This window comes from Canis lupus, chromosome 32 (assembly GCF_011100685.1).
Source record: "Canis lupus familiaris isolate Mischka breed German Shepherd chromosome 32, alternate assembly UU_Cfam_GSD_1.0, whole genome shotgun sequence".
Taxonomy (NCBI): Eukaryota; Metazoa; Chordata; class Mammalia; order Carnivora; family Canidae; genus Canis; species Canis lupus.
The window spans coordinates 12,889,781-12,910,103 of NC_049253.1; the positions used below are offsets into that span (position 1 = coordinate 12,889,781).

The following is a 20,323-nucleotide window of genomic DNA, read 5'->3' on the forward strand; positions in this document are numbered from 1 at the left end:
TCATTTGTTTTGTTTCTTAAATTCTACATAAGAGTGAAATCATATAGTATTTGTCTTTCTCTAACTTATTTCACTTAGCATTATACTCTCTAGATCCATCAGTGTTGTTGCAAATGACAAGAATCTACTCTTTTTATAGCTAAGTAATAATATTCCATTGTGTATAAAAATACCACATCTTTGTTGTTGATTATCTATCATTGGACATGTGGGGTCCTTCCATAATTTGCCTATTCTAAATAATGCTGCAGTAAACATAGGGATGCATATATCCTTTTGGATTAGTGTTTTCATATTCTTTAGGTAAATATCCAGTACTTGGATTCATGGATCATATGGTACTTATATTTTTAATTTTTTGAGGAACATTCATGCTGTTTTTTCACAGAGGCTGCACAGTTTGTGTTCCTACCAACAGTACACAAGGGTTCCTTTTTCTCCACATCCTTGCCAACACTTGTTATTTCATGTGGTTTTTCTTTTTACGTTAGCCTGTCAAGTGTGAGGTGGTATCTCATTGTGGTTTTACTTTGCATTTTTCCCTGATGATGAGTGATATTGACATTTTTTTTCATGTGCCATTTAGCCATCTGTATGTCTTCTTTGGAGAAATGTCTACTCATGTCCTCTGCCCATTTTTAGTTTAGTTTTTTTTTTATTGAATTGTATAAGTTCTTATTTTATTTTAAATTATATAATTAATATACAGTGTTATATTAGTTTCCAATATTCAATACAATGATTCAAGAGTTGTTCAAGTTCTTTATGTATTTTGGAAAGTAACCCTTAATCAGATATGTCATTTGCAAGTATCTTCACCCATTCAGTAGGTTGTCTTTTATTTTTGTTGCTTATTTCCATCACTGTGCAGAAGCTTTTTTTTTTTTGAAGCTTTTTATTTTGATATAGTCCCAATAGTTTATTTTTGCTTTTGTTTCCCTTGCCTCAGGAGACATATCTAGAAAGATGTTGCTAAGCCAAGTCAGAGAAATTCCTGCCTGTGTTCTCTTCCAGGATTTTTATGCTTTCACGTTTCACAGTTAGGTCCTTAACCCATTTTAATTTATCTTTGTGTTTGGTATAAGAAAGTGGTCCAGTTTCATTCTTTTGCATATGGCTGTCCAGTTTTCTTAAGACCATTTCCTGAGAGACTTTTTTCTCATTTCATATTCTTGCCTTCTTTGTGGAAGATAAATTGGCTATTTATTTCTGGGATGTCTGTTCCGTTCTACTGATCTACGTGTCTGTTTTTGTGCCAGTACCATACTATTCTGATTACTACAGTTTTGTAGTATATTTTGAAATCTGGGATCATGATACCTCCAGTTTTGTTCTTCTTTTTCAAGACTGCTTTGACTATTCAGGGTCTTTTGTGGCTCAATTCAGATTTTAGGATTATGTGTTCTAGATCTGTGAAGTATGCTGTTGGTGTTTTGACAGGGATCATACAGAGATTTACACTTTAAATCCCCAGAGATGTGTGTACATTCTTCAAATTATATAAACACAAAAGAGTAGTATGCATATGTACATTACATATATAGGGAGAGAGAGCAAGAGAGAAAGAACAAGAGAAACTTCATCTTGAACTACTGCTTTATCTCACTATTTATGTGGCTATCTTCCAGTATCTGTAATTCAGTTAATATTTAGTGTTTAAAATCTTTATTTTTATCAAAACATGTAAGTTAACAAATGAGAAGCTTTTTTTTCTGAACATTTTATTTTTTTAATAAATTAAATTTTTATTGGTGTTCAATTTACCAACATACAGAATAACACCCAGTGCTCATCCCGTCAGGTGTCCGTCACCCATTCACCCCCACCCCCCGCCCTCCTCCCCTTCCACCACCCCTAGTTCGTTTCCCAGAGTTAGGAGTCTTTATGTTCTATATCCCTTTCTGATATTTCCCAACCATTTCTTCTCCCTTCCCTTATATTCCCTTTCACTATTATTTATATTCCCCAAATGAATGAGAATATACACTGTTTGTCCTTCTCCGATCGACTTACTTCACTCAGCATAATACCCTCAGTTCCATCCATGTTGAAGCAAATGGTGGGTATTTGTCGTTTCTAATGGCTGAGTAATATTCCATTGTATACATAAACCACATCTTTATCCATTCATCTTTCGATGGACACCGAGACTCCTTCCACAGTGTGGCTATTGTAGACATTGCTGCTAGAAACATCGGGGTGCAGATGTCCCGGCGTTTCATTGCATCTGAATCTTTGGGGTAAATCCCCAGCAGTGCAATTGCTGAGTCGTAGGGCAGGTCTATTTTTAACTCTTTGAGGAACCTCCACACAGTTTTCCAGAGTGGCTGTACCAGTTCACATTCCCACCAACAGTGTAAGAGGGTTCCCTTTTCTCCGCATCCTCTCCAACATTTGTGGTTTCCTGCCTTGTTAATTGTCCCATTCTCACTGGTGTCAGGTGGTATCTCATTGTGGTTTTGATTTGTATTTCTCTGATGGCAAGTGATGCAGAGCATTTTCTCATGTGCATGTTGGCCATGTCTATGTCTTCCTCTGTGAGATTTCTGTTCATGTCTTTTGCCCATTTCATGATCGGATTGTTTGTTTCTTTGGTGTTGAGTTTAATAAGTTCTTTATAGATCTTGGAAACTAGCCCTTTATCTGATACGTTATTTGCAAATTTCTTCTCCCATTCTGTAGGTTGCCTTTTAGTTTTGTTGACTGTATCCTTTGCTGTGCAAAAGCTTCTTACCTTGATGAAGTCCCAATAGTTCATTTTTGCTTTTCTTTCTTTTGCCTTTGTGGATGTATCTTGCAAGAAGTTACTGTGGCCATGTTCAAAAAGGGTGTTGCCTGTGTTCTCCTCTAGGATTTTGATGGAATCTTGTCTCACATTTAGATCTTTCATCCATTTTGAGTTTATCTTTGTGTATGGTGCAAGAGAGTGGTCTAGTTTCATTCTTCTGCATGTGGATGTCCAGTTTTCCCAGCACCATTTATTGAAGAGACTGTCTTTCTTCCAGTGGATAGTCTTTCCTCCTTTATCGAATATTAGTTGACCATAAAGTTCAGGGTCCACTTCTGGGTTCTCTATTCTGTTCCATTGATCTCTGTGTCTGTTTTTGTGCCAGTACCACACTGTCTTGATGACCACAGCTTTGTAGTACACCCTGAAATCTGGCATTGTGATGCCCCCAGATATGGTTTGCTTTTTTAAAATTCCCCTGGCTATTCGGGGTCTTTTCTGGTTCCACACAAATCTTAAAATAATTTGTTCTAACTCTCTGAAGAAAGTCCATGGTATTTTGATAGGGATTGCATTAAACGTGTAAATTGGCCTGGGTAACATTGACATTTTCACAATATTAATTCTGCCAATCCATGAGCATGGAATATTTTTCCATCTCTTTGTGTCTTCCTCAATTTCTTTCAGAAGTGTTCTATAGTTTTTAGGGTATAAGTCCTTTACCTCTTTGCTTAGGTTTATTCCTAGGTATCTTATGCTTTTGGGTGCAATTGTAAATGGGATTGAGTCCTTAATTTCTCTTTCTTCAGTCTCATTGTTAGTGTATAGAAATGCCACTGATGTCTGGGCATTGATTTTGTATCCTGCCACACTGCTGAATTGCTGTATGAATTCTAGCAATCTTGGGGTGGAGTCTTTTGGGTTTTCTATGTACAGTATCATGTCATCAGCGAAGAGGGAGAGTTTGACTTCTTCTTTGCCAATTTGAATGCCTTTTATTTCTTTTTGTTATCTGATTCCTAGGCTAGGACTTCTACTACTGTGTTGAATAGCAATGGTGAGAGTGGACATCCCTGTCTTGTTCCTGATCTTAGGGGAAAGGCTCCCAGTGCTTCCCCTTTGAGAATGATATTTGCTGTGGGCTTTTCGTAGATGGCTTTTAAGATGTCGAGGAATGTTCCCTCTATCCCTACACTCTGAAGAGTTTTGATCAGGAATGGATGCTGTATATTGTCAAATGCTTTCTCTGCATCTAATGAGAGGATCATATGGTTCTTGGTTTTTCTCTTGCTGATATGATGAATCACATTGATTGTTTTACGAGTGTGGAACCAGCCTTGTGTCCCAGGGATAAATCCTACTTGGTCATGGTGAATAATTTTCTTAATGTATTGTTGGATCCTATTGGCTAGTATCTTGTTGAGAATTTTTGCATCCATGTTCATCAGGGATATTGGCTGTAATTCTCCTTTTTAGTGGGGTCTTTGTCTGGTTTTGGAATTAAGGTAATGCTGGCCTCATAGAACGAATTTGGAAGTACTCCATCTCTTTCTATCTTTCCAAACAGCTTTAGTAGAATAGGTATGATTTCTTCTTTAAACGTTTGATAGAATTCCCCTGGGAAGCCATCTGGCCCTGGACTCTTGTGTCTTGGGAGGTTTTTGATGACTGCTTCAATTTCCTCCCTGTTATGGTTTTCTATTTCTGTTCAGGTTTTCTATTTCTTCCTGTTCCAGTTTTGGTAGTTTGTGGCTTTCCAGGAATGGGTCCATTTCTTCCAGATTGCCTAATTTATTGGTGTATAGCTGTTCATAATATGTTTTTAAAATTGTTTGTATTTCCTTGGCGTTGGTAGTGATCTCTCCTTTCTCATTCATGATTTTATTAATTTGAGTCTTTTCTCTCTTCTTTTTAATAAGGTTGGCTAATGGTTTATCTATCTTATTAATTCTTTCAAAGAACCAACTCCTGGTTCTCTTGATCTGTTCCACAGTTCTTCTGGTCTCGATTTCGTTGAGATCTGCTCAAATTTTAATTAACTCTCTTCTTCTGCTGGGTGTAGGGTCTATCTGCTGTTTTTTCTCTAGCTCCTTATGTAAGGTTAGCTTTGTATTTGAGTTCTTTCCAGTTTTTGAATGGATGCTTGTATTGCGATGTATTTCCCCCTCAGGACTGCTTTTGCTGCATCCCAAAGATTTTGAACAGTTGTATCTTCATTCTCATTAGTTTCCATGAATCTTTTTAATTCTTCCTTAATTTCCTGGTTAACCCTTTCATCTTTTAGCAGGATGGTCCTTAACCTCCACGTGTTTGAGGTCCTTCCAAACTTCTTGTTGTGATTTAGTTCTAATTTCAAGGCATTATGGTCTGAGAATATGCAGGGGATGATCCCAATCTTTTGGTATCGGTTCAGACCCGATTTGTGACCCAGTATGTGGTCTATTCTTGAGAAAGTTCCATGTGCACTTGAGAAGAATGTGTATTCAGTTGAGTTTGGATGTAAAGTTCTATAGATAGATGTGAAATCCATCTGGTCCAGTGTATCATTTAAAGCTCTCGTTTCTTTGGAGATGTTGTGCTTAGAAGACCTATCGAGGGTAGATAGAGCTAGATTGAAGTCACCAAGTATAAGTGTATTATTATCTAAGTATGTCTTAACTTTGGTTATTAATTGATTTATATATTTGTCAGCTCCCACATTCAGGGCATATATATTGAGGATTGTTAAGTCCTCTTGTTGGATAGATCCTTTAAGTATGATATAGTGTCCCTCTTCATCTCTCACTACAATCTTCGGGGTAAATTTTAGTTTATCTGATATAAGGATGGCTACCCCTGCTTTCTTTTGAGGACCATTTGAATGGTAAATGGTTCTCCAACCTTTTATTTTCAGGTTGTAGGTGTCCTTCTGTCTAAAATGAGTCTCTTATAGACAACAAATAGATGGGCCCTGCTTTTTTATCCAGTCTGAAACCCTGCGCCTTTTGATGGGGTCATTAAGCCCGTTCACATTCAGAGTTACTATTGAGAGATATGAGTTTAGTGTCATCATGATATCTATTCAGTCCCTGTTTTTGTGGATTGTTCCACTGAACTTCTTCTTAAAGGGGAATTTTAAGAGTCCCCCTTAAAATTTCTTGCAGAGCTGGTTTGGAGGTCACATAATCTTTCAGTTCCTGCCTGTCTTGGAAGCTCTTTATCTCTCCTTCCATTTTGAATGAGAGCCTTGCTGGATGAAGTATTCTTGGTTGCATGTTCTTCTCATTTAGGACCTTGAATATATCCTGCCAGCCCTTTCTGGCCTGCCAGGTCTCTGTGGAGAGGTCTGCTGTTACCCTAATGCTCCTCCCCATAAAGGTCAGGGATTTCTTGTCTCTTACTGCTTTAAGGATCTTCTCTTTATCTTTGGAATTTGCAAGCTTAACTATTAGATGTCGAGGTGTTGGACGGTTTTTATTGATTTTAGGGGGGGGGATCTCTCTATTTCCTGGATCTGAATGCCTGTTTCCCTTCCCAGATTAGGAAAGTTTTCAGCCATGATTTGTACAAATACATATTCTGGCCCTCTGTCCCTTTCGGCGCCCTCGCAGGGAGTTAGAGCAGGACCAGACATTAAACCTGCTGTTTAATTGGGAATGCCAATTAAACATAGGTTTTTCTTCCTCAGGCTGTCCTTTATTTCCCTTAATCTATCCTCATGGTCTTTTAATTGTTTGTCTCTTTTTCCCTCAGTTTCCCTCTTTGCCATCAACTTGTCTTCTATGTCACTCACTCGTTCTTCCACCTCGTTAACCCTCGATGTTAGGACTTCTAGTTTGGATTGCATCTCATTCAATTGATTTTTAATTTCTGCCTGATTGGATCTAAATTCTGCAGTCATCAAGTCTCTTGAGTCCTTTCTGCTTTTTTCTTAGAGCCACCAGTAGCTGTATAATAGTGCTTCTGAATTGGTTTTCTAACATTGAATTGTAATCCAGATTTTGTAACTCTGTGGGAGAGAGGACTGTTTCTGATTCTTTCTTTTGAGGTGAGGTGTCCTTCTCGTCATTTTGCTCAGTGCAGAGTGGCCAAAAACAAGTTGTATTGGGAAAAGGAGAAAAAGAGAGAGAAAGAAGGAAAGAAAAAAGAAAAAAGAAAAAAGGAAGAAAAAGAGAGAGAAAGAAAGGAAAAAAAGGGTGGGGAAAGCAAACAGAAATCAAGAAGCAAAAAAACAAAAACAAAAACCAAAAAAAAACACGGGGGAGTGTCTTCTGATTCTGTATACTTTAAGTCCCTTGACTTCCCCTGGAACTTGTCGGTCTAGCTGGTCTTCTGGGGGAGGGGCCTGTCGTGCTGATTTTCAGGTGTTAGCACTTGGGGGAGCTGCTCTGCCCCTGCCTGGTGCAGGGCTCAGTGGGGGTTGTTTACCCCGTGAGGCCCCAGGAGGAACAACCCCAGTTGTGGTGGCAGCTCTGGAGCCCTGGAGTCAGCCCCCGCAGTAACTCCGGAGCTCTCAGTCTGCAGACGCTAATCTGCTCTGCTCGGGGCAGGAGCGTCCTTGCTGTCCTGGGCCCTCCTGGCCTCTGCCTGTCCCGGCGGGAGGCCGGATCCTGGCCTGCGTCCAGGCGCCCTGTGCTCCCGGGCCTGCGCTGGTGGATTCTCGCTCCCGGCCGCGCAGCCCGGTCCACGGAGCCGCCACTCGAGCCCCTCCGAGCTGCTCCTGGAACGGCGCAGCCCCCTCCGCATGGAGCCTCTTCCTCTGCCCGAGCCCCCCCCCCCCCCCCCCGAGCTGCTCCCGGGGCCGTGCAGCCCCCTCCGCGGAGCCGCCCCCGAGCCCCTCCGAGCTGCTCCGGGTCCCCCCGTGCGCGCTGCAGCCCTTAGGGAGCTCGGCGCACTCTCCCGGGGCGCAGGTGTCTGTTACTGTCCCAGGGAGCCCGAGGGCATCCCCGCCCTCCTGGGGTCCTGCTCTAACTCCCTGGGAGGCCTTTCCCCGGGAAGGTTGGTGCAGCTCCTGCTTCTCCGGGCCGTGGCTCTCCTGTCCTGGGGACACTCACCCTGACCTTAGCCCGGCTCCTCTCGGGGCCCCTCCCCTTTGGATGCCTTTTGTTTCTTTATGTCTTTTTCCCCGTCTTCCTACCTTGATAGAAGCGCGAACTCTTCTCACTGTAGCGTTTCAGCTGTTCTCTCTTTAAATCTCAGGCCGAATTCGTAGATTTTCAGGATGATTTGAAGGTTATCTAGGTAATTTGGTGGGGACAGGTGATTTTGGGACCCTACTATTCCGCCATCTCGCCCCTTCTCCAAAGACAAGCTTTTTAATATTCTAAGTTCTAAAACTGCTTAACAGAATTAAAAAAAAATTATCAGAGTTCAGTTCTGATAGAAAAACAGCATTAATTCATGCAATTTTTCTGTTTTATAGGTTGTGTAGATGACACTATAATAGTTCTGGCTGAAGAACATGGTTGTCTGGACATTATAAAGGTTTGTCATTAATCTGTTATTGAAAATTCATGTATTTTGTATTTGAGATCTAATAAGCTGTTTATTTCTGTTCAGATATTTCTTTTCATAGAGTGACAAGCTAATATAAATTAGTATAAAATCCAATTAAAGACTTCATAGAAAAATCAAAATGTCCTAGAATAGCAAACATTTGAGTAATGTATATTTTTAAATGGATCATTTAAAATAATTCTTTACTTTTTAAAAAATGTTTTATTTAAATTCAATTTAATTAGCATATAGTATATTATTAGTTTCAGAGTTAGAGTTCAGTGATTCATCAGTTGCATATAATATCCAGTGCTTATTACAACACATGCCCTCCTAATGCTCATCCCCAGTTTCCCCATCCCCTCTACCCTCCTTTCCTCCAGCAACCCTCAGTTTGTTTCCTATGGAAGAGTCTCTTATGGTTTGTCCCCCTCTCTGATTATGTCTTATTTTATTTTTCCCTCCCTTCCCCTTTGCTCCATTTCTTTTCTTAAATTCCACATGAGTGAAATCTTATGACAGTTATCTTTTTCTGATTGACTTATTTTGCTTAGCATAATACCTTCTAGTTCCATCCACGTCATTGCAAATGGCAAGATTTCATTCTTTTTTGATGGCTCAGGAATATTGTTTTATATACATACCACCTCTTCTTTATCCATTCGTCTGTTGATAGACATCTGGGTTTTTTCCATATTTTGACTATTGTGGACATTGGTGCTATAAGCATTGGCATGCATGTGCCCCTTTGAATCACTATGTATCACTATGTATCCTTTGGCTAAATCCTCAGTAGTGCAATTGCTGGGTGGTAGGGTAGCTCTATTTTAAACTTTTGAGGAACCTCCCTACTGTTCCAGAGTGGTTACACCAGTTTACATTCCTACCAACAGTGTACAAGTGTTCCCCTTTCTCTGTCTGCATCCTCACCAACATCTGTTGCTTCCTGACTTGTTAATTTTAGCCATTCTGACTGGTGTGAGTAAAATATTTTTTTAATGGATAATTTAAAATAATTCTTTTCTTTTTTTATTTATCAGGACCTTCCTGAAAATGTGATAAATCTTTTGAAGAAGTGTCTCACCTTCCACCCTTCCAAGAGGTTAATATTATTAAGACTTAGAGATTATACTGAGATCTTTAACATATAAGTAGTGTTTTTTCCTTATTAGTTATAATATTAATGAATTAAATGAGAATATTTACATATATAGGAATACATAATTGACATTAGTATCATAATTGTTAGTTATGGCTCTGATGTATATTAATTAAAGAAGAAAAAAATAATTAAACCACAATCAGGAAAGCTGGCATATTTTCAAAAATGTTACTGGTTCATTTCCTAATCTCCAATTAGAAAATCAGCTAAATTGTAGATATTCCTAAACACGAATGACATAAGAGAAATGACAACAAAAGTTTATTGGCAATTGTCTTAAGCATAGAACTTGGATAAATGATGAGGTCAGCTAACATTTGTTTAAAATATAAAAGGATTTCTTGGAACTATTATTATTTATTTTCATTTGATCTTATCACTGTTAGCCTTACAGTTGTCTCTCCTAAACTCCTTAAGTGAAATCATATGACAATATGATATTTGAAAATAATGTATTCTCACTTAGAAAAACATCTTTATCAATACATGTTAGGAAGAGTGAAATAGTATTAAAAACATAATTTTGGGTAAACATGCTACATTAAGAAAGGAGGAAGAAAAGCTAAAGGTATTATTGGTTTAGAATTTTAAGATATTCAGTAAAATAGTACATCATAATCAAGACAAAAGTAAAAAATGGGGATGCTCATATATAATAATCTTGATTATAAGGTACAAAAGCACAATAAGGGAATAAGCATTTACTTACAGTCACTTTACTTTTACGTACAAATACACATCTCGACTCTGCTAAGGAGAGTTTTATTATTATTTTCTGTACTGGTAATGTATTTAAGACTTTTAACTATCCCCTTGATTGCCGTTTTTCTAGCCAGTTTTTTTAAGGACATTTTCCAGTGTTATTTGTATGCTTTGGAAAAAAATCAAACAAATTGCCAATCAATATTTATGATTTTATTTACTTTACATTTCTCAGACACAAACTATGTGTAAGTAACTTAAAGAAACATTGGTTTTCTTATGGTTGATTGCTGGTTACTTAGTGGCCAATTTGAGTTAGTGAATAGTTTCTTTAATATGCTGTAGCATCATCCATGACACAAGTTTCTTTTTTTATATATATATATATTTTATTTATTTATTCATGAGAGTCAGAGAGAGAGAGAGAGAGAGAGAGAGAGAGGCAGAGACACAGGCAGAGGGAGAAGCAGGCTCCATGCACCAGGAGCCCGATGTGGGATTCGATCCCGGGTCTCCAGGATCGCGCCCTGGGCCAAAGGCAGGCGCCAAACCGCTGCGCCACCCAGGGATCCCCCATGACACAAGTTTCTAAGTACATTCTGCCACAGTAATTCGGTTGACCCACTGACAATAATGTTAATTGAAATTTTGGCAGATCACCAGGGAAATCATGGTTAACTAGACTAAAAAGAAAAATGCACATGAAATATTGCAAAGTATGATTCTTTTTTGCATATTGAAACATATTCTTATAAATGTAGATGCAAATGTTTCTAAACATAGGTATATTAAGCTTCCCACCATAAAATATATTATTGAATTCTATTTTTACAAAAAAACAAAAAACAGTGATGTCCCATTGTGTTTATTTAACTCTGATAAACAGACTCTTTATGGCAAGGACCAGATAGCAAATATTTTTGACTTCATGGACCATACAGTTTCTGTCATGGTTATTAACACTGTCCTTGTAGCTGAAAAACAGCCAAAGACAATACTTAAATGCATTAGTGGTACTATGTTCCAGTAAAACTTCACTTTTGGGTACTTAAACTTGTGTTTTACATAATTTTAACATATCACAAAATAACGTTATTTTTATTTTTTCAACTATTTAAAAATGTGAAATCTATTTTTAGCTCATCAGCCATACAAAAACAGACAGTAGGCAGTTTTGACCCATAAGCCATAATTTTCTGACTCCTGATGTAAACTATATGCTTTTATCATTTTTTTCTTACATTAATAAACTCTGTAGAAATTTGTTATCTTTCTTTTAATTTTTTCCAAAACCACAATTGATTTCATACCATATTCAGAAATAGGCCTACATTAAATACTACAAAAGCCATGTATTATGAAAATTTTACAAAGTATCTTACTAGATTGCTCAATATAAGATTATTCATATTTCCAACAGTCTTTTTTCACAGCACTATTTTTGAAATTAGGTAAGGCACTGGCTAATAGGCACCACTGTCATATACAGAAGTTTTATTTTTGAAGAGAGTAATGAGACACACAAATCAGGGAATAAACATTAAAAGGTCAGCATGACAAAGCAATTTTAAGGAAAAAAGAAAGTTGATATACCCTGGTAAACATAAATTATAACTGAGTAACTTGAAAATTAATTTTCTATATCTTACAACTTTTTAAGTAAGTGATATCAAAAATTTCTAATGATGAAATTTGTATCTCATTCGTACTCTGTTTTAAATTTTTCCCAAGGCCAACTGCAGATGAATTAATGCAAGACGAGGTATTTAGTGAAGTGTCTCCTTTGTATACTCCCTTTACCAAACCTGCCAGTCTGTTTTCATCTTCTCTGAGATGTGCTGATTTAACTCTGCCTGAGGATATCAGTCAGCTCTGTAAAGGTAATGATAAATAAGACAAAAAACAATATAAGCCTTATTTTTAAAGAAAATACCCTTATCCTATTTTCGTTTTACATTTATCAACAATATGTATATTACATTAGTGAGGCTTTATCAATACCTATCTGAGAATTAAGAGATAATTTTGGATTTGCTTAAAATATAACTAACCTAACATTTTAATCTTTTAAATTTAAATTGCTTTGGACCGAGAACTTTAAGAATCGAGAAAAGGAAGTGGCACCCAAAAAAATTTATTATACAAACAAAAGTCCTATTTTCATCTTAAATCTTAATACCAAAATTGTTTTCTAATTCCTAGTAGAATATCTAGTACATCAATATACATATATTCTATATAATTTATCTCTAATTATTCTATATAATTTATCTCTAGTTTATCTCTAAGAATTTATCTCTTTATAAATTATCTCTAAAAATTGTTTTATTGGTAGAACTCCATATGATTATATTCCACATTGTAAGGAAATATCAGCTTTCTTCTTTTCATTCATTACAACTCTCAGAATGTGTGTTTTAGTGACACCAATAAAATACTCTTATATTGAAGTTATCATGATGTGTAAGTCATGTCAGGAAATATATACTAAGCATTTATTCAGCCAAATCTTTTTTTGAGTTTCTGCTCTTCCACACACTATAACTGCAAGTAACATTCATACCAAAAAGAAAGGCAAATAAACATTTATGTTACTATTATAAATAAAGGTCAATAAGAACATAGTGTGGTGGAATCCCTAGTGTGCCTGAGACAACGAGAGTCTTCAAAAGAAGCAGCAATTGCCTCAAGACATGAAGGATGGGATAGTTTGTGTTAGTTATCTACCCAAGCGCTTTTTTTGCCCTTATCCCTTTCCCACAGAGCCCAATATATCTGGTATCCGTATAGAATATATATCCCATATATCTCTAATATTGAGGGTAAAAATTTCACTTTTTCTCAAAGAAACTGAATGTACATCCAATATGTATATCTTCATTTCATCCTTTGTGCAGTTTATAGTATGAATTTTCTAAAGGGACTCTTACTATGTTCTTCAATTACTTTTTTTTTTTTTTGAGAATATTAGCTGTTGCCTTTTAATAAAAACAGAAAGTGTGATAGCTCTGATTCTTTTCTATTTGCCATTAATAGATATAAACAGTGATTACCTGGCAGAAAGATCTATTGAAGAAGTATATTACCTTTGGTGTTTAGCTGGAGGTGACTTGGAGAAAGAACTTGTCAACAAGGAAATCATTCGATCCAAACCACCTATCTGCACACTTCCCAAGTAAGGAAAGAAAGTTTCTCTTGGAAATGAAAAAAATATAGTAATAACATTTTTTTTTTAATGTGGAGTTTCTCTGGTAGACATTCCAACTAAGTGATTATGAAAGCAACTGGAAGCCAATACCTTGTTTTCTTGGCTGAGACTTCTAATTAAAGAATTCCCGTTAATATTTATTATTTCAGGGATGCCTGGGTGGCTCAGCAGTTGAGCGTCTGCCTTTGACTCAGGGCGTGATCGTGGAGTCCTGAGATCAAGTCCCACATTGGGCTTCCTGCATGGAACCTATTTCTCCCTCTGCCTGTGTCTCTGCCTCTATCTCTTTCTGTGTCTCTCATGAATAAATAAAATCTTTTTTTAAAAATTTATTATTTTAAATAAATATTGTTTTTTAATAATTTGCTTTATGATCTATTTGAAGTAGGCTTATCATAATGGAATATCTTATAATAATTGATGTTTAATAAATGAAAAATGTATAAGTCAGAAAGAATAGTAATATTCAAAAGAGTTAATAAACTAGTGTGCCTATTTTATGTAACTATTGTTTATTTCCAATTACAATTGTAAATGTAAATGTACTCTATGGCCTCATTGTTTATCCTAGAGATCATCATAGTGCTAAATCACTGTTGTGAAAACTCTGCAGAACTCCGTGAGATCTTGGACATCCTCATATAAACTACACTGAAAGTTAAATAATAGTACAACTCTAAGGACCAAAATTGTTACTGTTCCATTGCTCTTTGTATTTATTCATAAAGATGTGAACCTCAATCTCTTGAATTTCCACCGATGCTTTAAATTTTTAATTTTAGATTTTAGGACTAGATTGATCATTGTAACAATAAATATCACCTATGATTATTTTTTCTTCACATGTTAAATTTTTAGGTTAATTATTTGAGTAGATCACTGGGCCTCTACTTTTTCTCTCCCTTGAACTGATTTTTAAGTCAATTATATTTCTCATATATTGGATTAAGCAAACACCAGGAAATAAGATGATGGAAATTCCAAGGTATATGTAAATTCTCAAAATTAATTCTCTGAAATCCTAAAGAAGTTTTATGCATTTATTATTCACTGTTGTTTCTCCCAAGAAGATACTATCATGATTTTTCTTTCTTCTTTTATCATCTCTCACTCAAATAAAATTCCTCAGGAGCACATACACATATTGTCAAGAGAGTAATTTTGCATTGAACTTGCATGAACAAAGAAGATAAATCACATTCCTATATTCCTAAAATGCTTTATATTTCATATATTGTATTCATACCAACTCAATTTATATTTAAAAATGAGAATTGTTTGGTGAAATTTCAACCAGCAGTCGCATATTTTTAATTAATCTGTTTAGTCTAAAATGTCCTTCCTTCTTTGATGAGGAAATGATGATTTAAAATAACTTTTATTTTCTAGAAGAAGCAATAAATTAGATTTTGTGTGCTCATTAAAATAATTTTTTTTTTCAATCTCTTTTCAGTTTTCTCTTTGAAGATGGTGAAAGCTTTGGACAAGGTCGAGATAGAAGCTCACTATTAGATGACACAACTGTGACATTGTCATTATGCCAGCTAAGAAATGTAAGAATGATATTTTAACAAATGATTTTTCTTAATAAAATTTTACAGATACACATGAAGCCTTGAACTCCTCCCTAATCTCATAAAATATCTCAGAGTTTCTTTAAGGCATGTGCCCAGAAGTGACATTATTCTGAAACAGGATCTGTACTACATCTTCAGCTTTAGTATATATTGTTCAGTCATTCCCAAAAGTATTTGTATCTTTTTACCATCATTGGATATAAGGTTTCTCCTTTTCTGTATACTTGGTAACACAGGGTATTATCAAATTTTAAAAAACTATTGCTCTAGAGGCTCCTTGGTGGCTCAGCTAAGCATCTACCTTCTGCTCAAGTCATGATCTCAGGGTCCTGGATCAAGCTCTGCATTGGGCTTCCCACTTAGTAAGGAGTCTGCTTCTCCCTCTCCTTTTGCCCCTCCCCACCACTCGTGCACTGTCTATCTTAAATAAATAAGTAAAATCTTTAAAAATATTATTGCTTTAAAAGGTGGAGAATAGTATTTTGCTATAATACTGATTTTTAATTCCCTGATTATAACATTATTATAAGAGGTTATGAATCTCTTCATATTTCTTGGTAGCCTGTTTACCTCTTCTGTACATTACTAGTTCATATCTTTTGTCAATTTTTTCCACTGGGTGATTTCTTAGTGATTTGACTTCAAAAATATTTCCAAATACAGAGTCTTTGTTAGCTATGTGTAATGCATATGTCTTCTAACCTGTGGCTTTTCCTTTAACTTTTGTTGATGTCCCTTAAAAAATATGATATTCCTAGGTATAGATTTTTCTTTTGGTATTTATCCTGCTTGATGTTAAGAGTTTCCTGGACCTTTGTTGTTTGATGTCTTTAATTTTGAAAATTTCTGTCTTTATTACTTCAAATATTTCTCCTTCTTCTGATGTTTCTCTAACACATAAATTACATCTTTTGTTTCTTTATTAGAATTTTTACCTCCATGCTTATAATACCCATCTGTTCTTGCATGCTGTCCACTTTTTTCTTAGACCCCTAAGCATATTAATCATAGTTATTTTATTTTATTTTATTTTATTTTATTTTATTTTATTTTATTTTATTTTATTTTATTATTTTAAATCATAATTATTTTAAATTCCTGGCCTGATAATTCCAAACTCTCTGCCATATCTGAGACTGGTTCTGAAGCTTACTTTGTTTCTTCATAGTGTCTTTTTCATATTTTAGCATGTCTTGCAATTTTTTGTTGAAACCCTAACATGATTTATCTGTAAAAACAACTACAGTAGGGATCCCTGGGTGGCGCAGCGGTTTAGCACCTGCCTTTGGCCCAGGGCGCGATCCTGGAGACCCAGGATCGAATCCCACATCGGGCTCCCGGTGCATGGAGCCTGGTTCTCCCTCTGCCTATGTCTCTGCCTCTCTCTCTCTCTCTGTGACTATCATAAATAAATTTTAAAAAATTAAAAAAAAAAAACGACTACAGTAAATAGACCTTTAGCTCAAGATGTCATGTTTATCTAGTTGTTTACTATTGGTGTAGCTTTTTTGTCAGAGGCTAAAGTTTCCTCAACTGCCATTGTTCTTGTTTCCCCTGGTGTCTTTCGGTTTCCCTAGAGACTTTAAAATCAGGTCTGAGGCCTCCAGTTCTTTCAGCTGGAATCCCTTTTTATATAGGAGCGCTACTGACATGGAGGTAAGGTAGTAAGGATAAGGAGTTCTATAATCCTTTGGTTTGGTCTCAGCCTTTTAGTGAACCTGTGTCTCTGGGCTGTGACCTTTATATACGCTTCTTAGCTTTCCTCCTTACCTTATTAGTAGAGACAGGATAGCTACAGAGAATCAGTATCGGATATTCTTCTTCCCCACATCAATGACTAGAGGCAGCTAAAGTTGGATATCCTCCCCTCTGCCCCCGGACACACACAGTTCTTTGTTTACTTGAATATAGCAGGATCTTCTCCAGTCTGGCTGCATGTTAATCAGATGCCCAAGTCTTTGTCCCATTGTACTTAAAACCCTAGGCCACAATTATCAATATACTTTATTACTAGCTTATATCCTCTCTCTAAGCCCAGCTTTGGGTCTCATATCATTGCATTTTCCTTATATTTTGAGGGTTTTTTTGTGATTTAATATTTTATATATTATGTAGTAGGAGGGACTTAGAATCTCTTCCCTGCCATAATGCAAGGAATAGATAATTTAAATATATAATTATTACCATATGATGCACTAAATTTATGTCTTGGAAAAGAAGGAATGTGGATAATGAATGAAATAGGTAGCAGTACAAAACAACAAACAATAAACTACATGAAATATATGGTTTTGACTGATTTGATTTTACTCTTAATTTGTTTCTTTGATTTAAATATAATCCAAGGTATATGAAGATAAGTTAAATGAATACAAGGCTTCAATTTTACCTTCTCAGTGAACTTACATTTCCACTTTTGAAATTTAAAGTACCTTTTAATATAATTATTAAGAAAAAATGTTAATGTTGCTGATTTTAAAAATAATATGGAAACCAGATATTTTTTACCTTCTACTTTTCTGTATTTTTGCTTTTCTTTTTTTACTTTTAATATGCTAAATTTTTAATAACAAAAAAAGGCAGAGAAGTTACTTATAATGTTTATGATTTTCAGGACAGTAAAACCCAAACTTTAAAATAATGTACATATTAATAATACAGTAAATTTTGAGAAAATCTTATTTTTCTCCTTGGAACTTTAACCCATCAAAGAAGTACCTAAAAGTTTAGAGGCAAAAATGAGATAAATCTACAGCACATCAAATTTTAGAGAAAAGCTAGGCATAAATTCAATGTTTGCCAGATTCTCAGTTATGGGTAAAAGATTTTTCTTTGCCTTTTAAAAATTCTGAGCATAACTCACATGAGTGAGCACACAGAAGATTAATGCTGGCTACACACAGAGCTTGAACTTCTGTGTCAATCTCCACAGGAGCAGATACTCTGCCTTCAAGTTGGAAGTTGAACTAAAGAGCAGAGCAGCAGGCAAGATGGCATTAACTTTAATCACCCTACTTAGGATGTGTCTAAGATTTCACTTTACTATTGCCTGCCTTCTTATGTTTTTGAAGAATATCTGTAATCCTGGCAATGTTATTATTTGGAGTAACATTTACTGTAATGAGTTTGTGAAAAAGATATTTAAGAAAATTGAATTTTTTCAGTTGATTTACCAGCTATTTGAGTCATGCATGTTCAAAGTATGATGTGAGAAATTCTTTTGAATCCTTTTATTAGCACCTTACTTTTGTCTTAGTTTGTGTTAATGTCAAGGCAAAAATAAATTGGACTCAAGTTTTTAATTAAGATATGTGTATTAAAAAGTACCTTTCCATATAATCATGTAATTTAAGGATGTTTTATCCATTTATTCAGTTTTATACTAATTTTAGTAATTCTGCATTGTGTTTGGAAAACTATCATAATAGGTGTCTAACATTTATGAGAAATGCCTGAAGGTAAAAAAAATTAAAAAAACAATATTCTTTACAGCTAAACTCATTCCCTGGAGGCATGGTATATTTGCATGTTTATGATAGGAATGAATTTTAAATTCTATTTTATAGTTTTCTTGTTATCTTTATGAATATATAATTTTTCATCATTTTTCTTTTTAAATAAAGTTTAGTGTCTCTGTCTCAGATCTTAAATATCATAAATATTTTTTCTTTCAATTCAGAGATTAAAAGATGTTGGTGGAGAAGCATTTTACCCATTACTTGAAGATGAGTGAGTATATATAGATATATGTGTATATATATATGTATACTTTTTACCATTACTTTTCTTTTACATTTATATTAAATTGATAAGAAGCTTACACATTTTCTTTGAAAATTGTTTCCTAAATAGAATACAAAAATGTGGTGTTCTGGGTTTTCTTAATTTTAGATGTTTTGTCAATTTTTCTGCTTTTATTTCTCTCCTATAGCCAGTCTAATTTACCTCATTCAAACAGCAATAATGAATTGTCTGCAGCTGCCACTCTCCCTTTAATCATCCGAGAGAGGGACACAGAGTACCAACTAAACAGAATCATTCTCTTTGACAGACTGCTAAAGGTAGGGATTCTAAAGTACAAAGAATCCATATACAATCTTTATTTTTTATTTCATTGGTAATTCTTAGGGAATCTAGATGTCATGGGAACACTAACTCTTATGACTTATTTTATCTGACTAATAAAAATAATACATGTTCACAGTAAATAAAAGCAAAAACAAAATGAAGGAATCTATGCAAAACCGCATTAGACAAAATATTAATATCCTTGCTTTTTAAAGAACACTTACAAATCATTAGGTAAAAGGACTTTCATTGAAACAGAGAAATGGATAAAAAACCATAATACAAATTTTCCATATTGAATTTGCAAAGTGAATCGATGTATATTGAAATTAGAACTCTCATTGTTCTGGAGCAAGTGTTAATTGGTTAAAACATTCTATAGAATGTTTATAGAATTTGAAATTTTGTTAAGAGCCTGAACAACATCCTTATCCTATGTTCTATTAATTCTCTTCTAGAAATCCCTCCTAAAGTACAAATTTTTAAAAAGACAAATTTATATGCAAGCATATACAAGTAACCATAATAATAACTTAATATTTATTGAATACTTTCTGTATCACTAGGTATTTAACAAAGTTATTTGTAAAATTTGTTACTTATGTTATTTAATCCATATAAAGCTTATAATACTATTCTCTGTAAGATTCAATCACAGTTCTTCCAGAGCACAAAATAGAGAGGAATGGTTAAAAACAGTAGTTTCAGCCTCTTTCTTTGATAATATTATATACAATTTGCAGAGGATAGGAAACTATTCCACTACTAACTTGCATGTATTAATAAGCTAGGTAAAATAATTTCAGGTACTTGGAAATTTATTGCAGGTCACCTTCACCTTATCACTGGTATATTCAGAACTATTTAGATTAAAAAGATGGTACTTGGTAACTTGAGATATTTTTCATATCTTTTTTACCTATAGGCTTATCCATATAAAAAAAATCAAATCTGGAAAGAAGCGAGGATTGACATTCCTCCTCTAATGAGAGGTTTAACCTGGGCTGCCCTTCTGGGAGTTGAGGTAAGAAAGAAAAGAAGTTAGAAGCTGATCAATAGTGTTAAGAAAGAAGGAAAGTACTTTCTGAATATATTTTCCAAGTTGTTAGAAAATTATATAGTAAAATTTGAGTATTAAGATTATTTGGCAAATTTTAGTGAAAGGAATGGAGGAGAAGAATAGACTACATAGAATAGAAAAATATAGTTGAGGTCTTATTAGATTTATGCTATTTAACATTTCATTTAATGGGATTCAGAAATTATCTTGATTATTCATTTTAAAATTAAAATATTTTATTTTTTCTATATTTTTTTATTGGAGTTCGATTTGCCAACACATAGCATAACACACAGTGCTCATCCTATCAAGTTCCCCCTCAGTGCCCATCACCCAGTCACCC

The 20,323-nt window shown here is 35.0% G+C and overlaps 1 protein-coding gene across 7 annotated transcripts in view; it reads left to right on the plus strand.

Annotated features, from left to right (window-relative positions):
- Nucleotides 1-20,323, plus strand: part of TBCK (TBC1 domain containing kinase) — a 222,984-nt gene that overhangs the window by 63,159 nt on the left and 139,502 nt on the right. For all 7 annotated transcript variants that reach the window (XR_005382727.1, XR_005382726.1, XM_038581969.1 and 4 more), the window contains 8 exons: nt 8,130-8,191; nt 9,244-9,305; nt 11,799-11,947; nt 13,104-13,242; nt 14,729-14,828; nt 18,532-18,581; nt 18,784-18,913; nt 19,846-19,944. Coding sequence is in view for 5 of the 7 variants with exons in the window: in XM_038581969.1 (XP_038437897.1) it covers nt 8,130-8,191; nt 9,244-9,305; nt 11,799-11,947; nt 13,104-13,242; nt 14,729-14,828; nt 18,532-18,581; nt 18,784-18,913; nt 19,846-19,944 (791 nt within the window). In the remaining 2 variants the exon portion in view is untranslated. The remainder of the gene's footprint in view (nt 1-8,129; nt 8,192-9,243; nt 9,306-11,798; nt 11,948-13,103; nt 13,243-14,728; nt 14,829-18,531; nt 18,582-18,783; nt 18,914-19,845; nt 19,945-20,323) is intronic.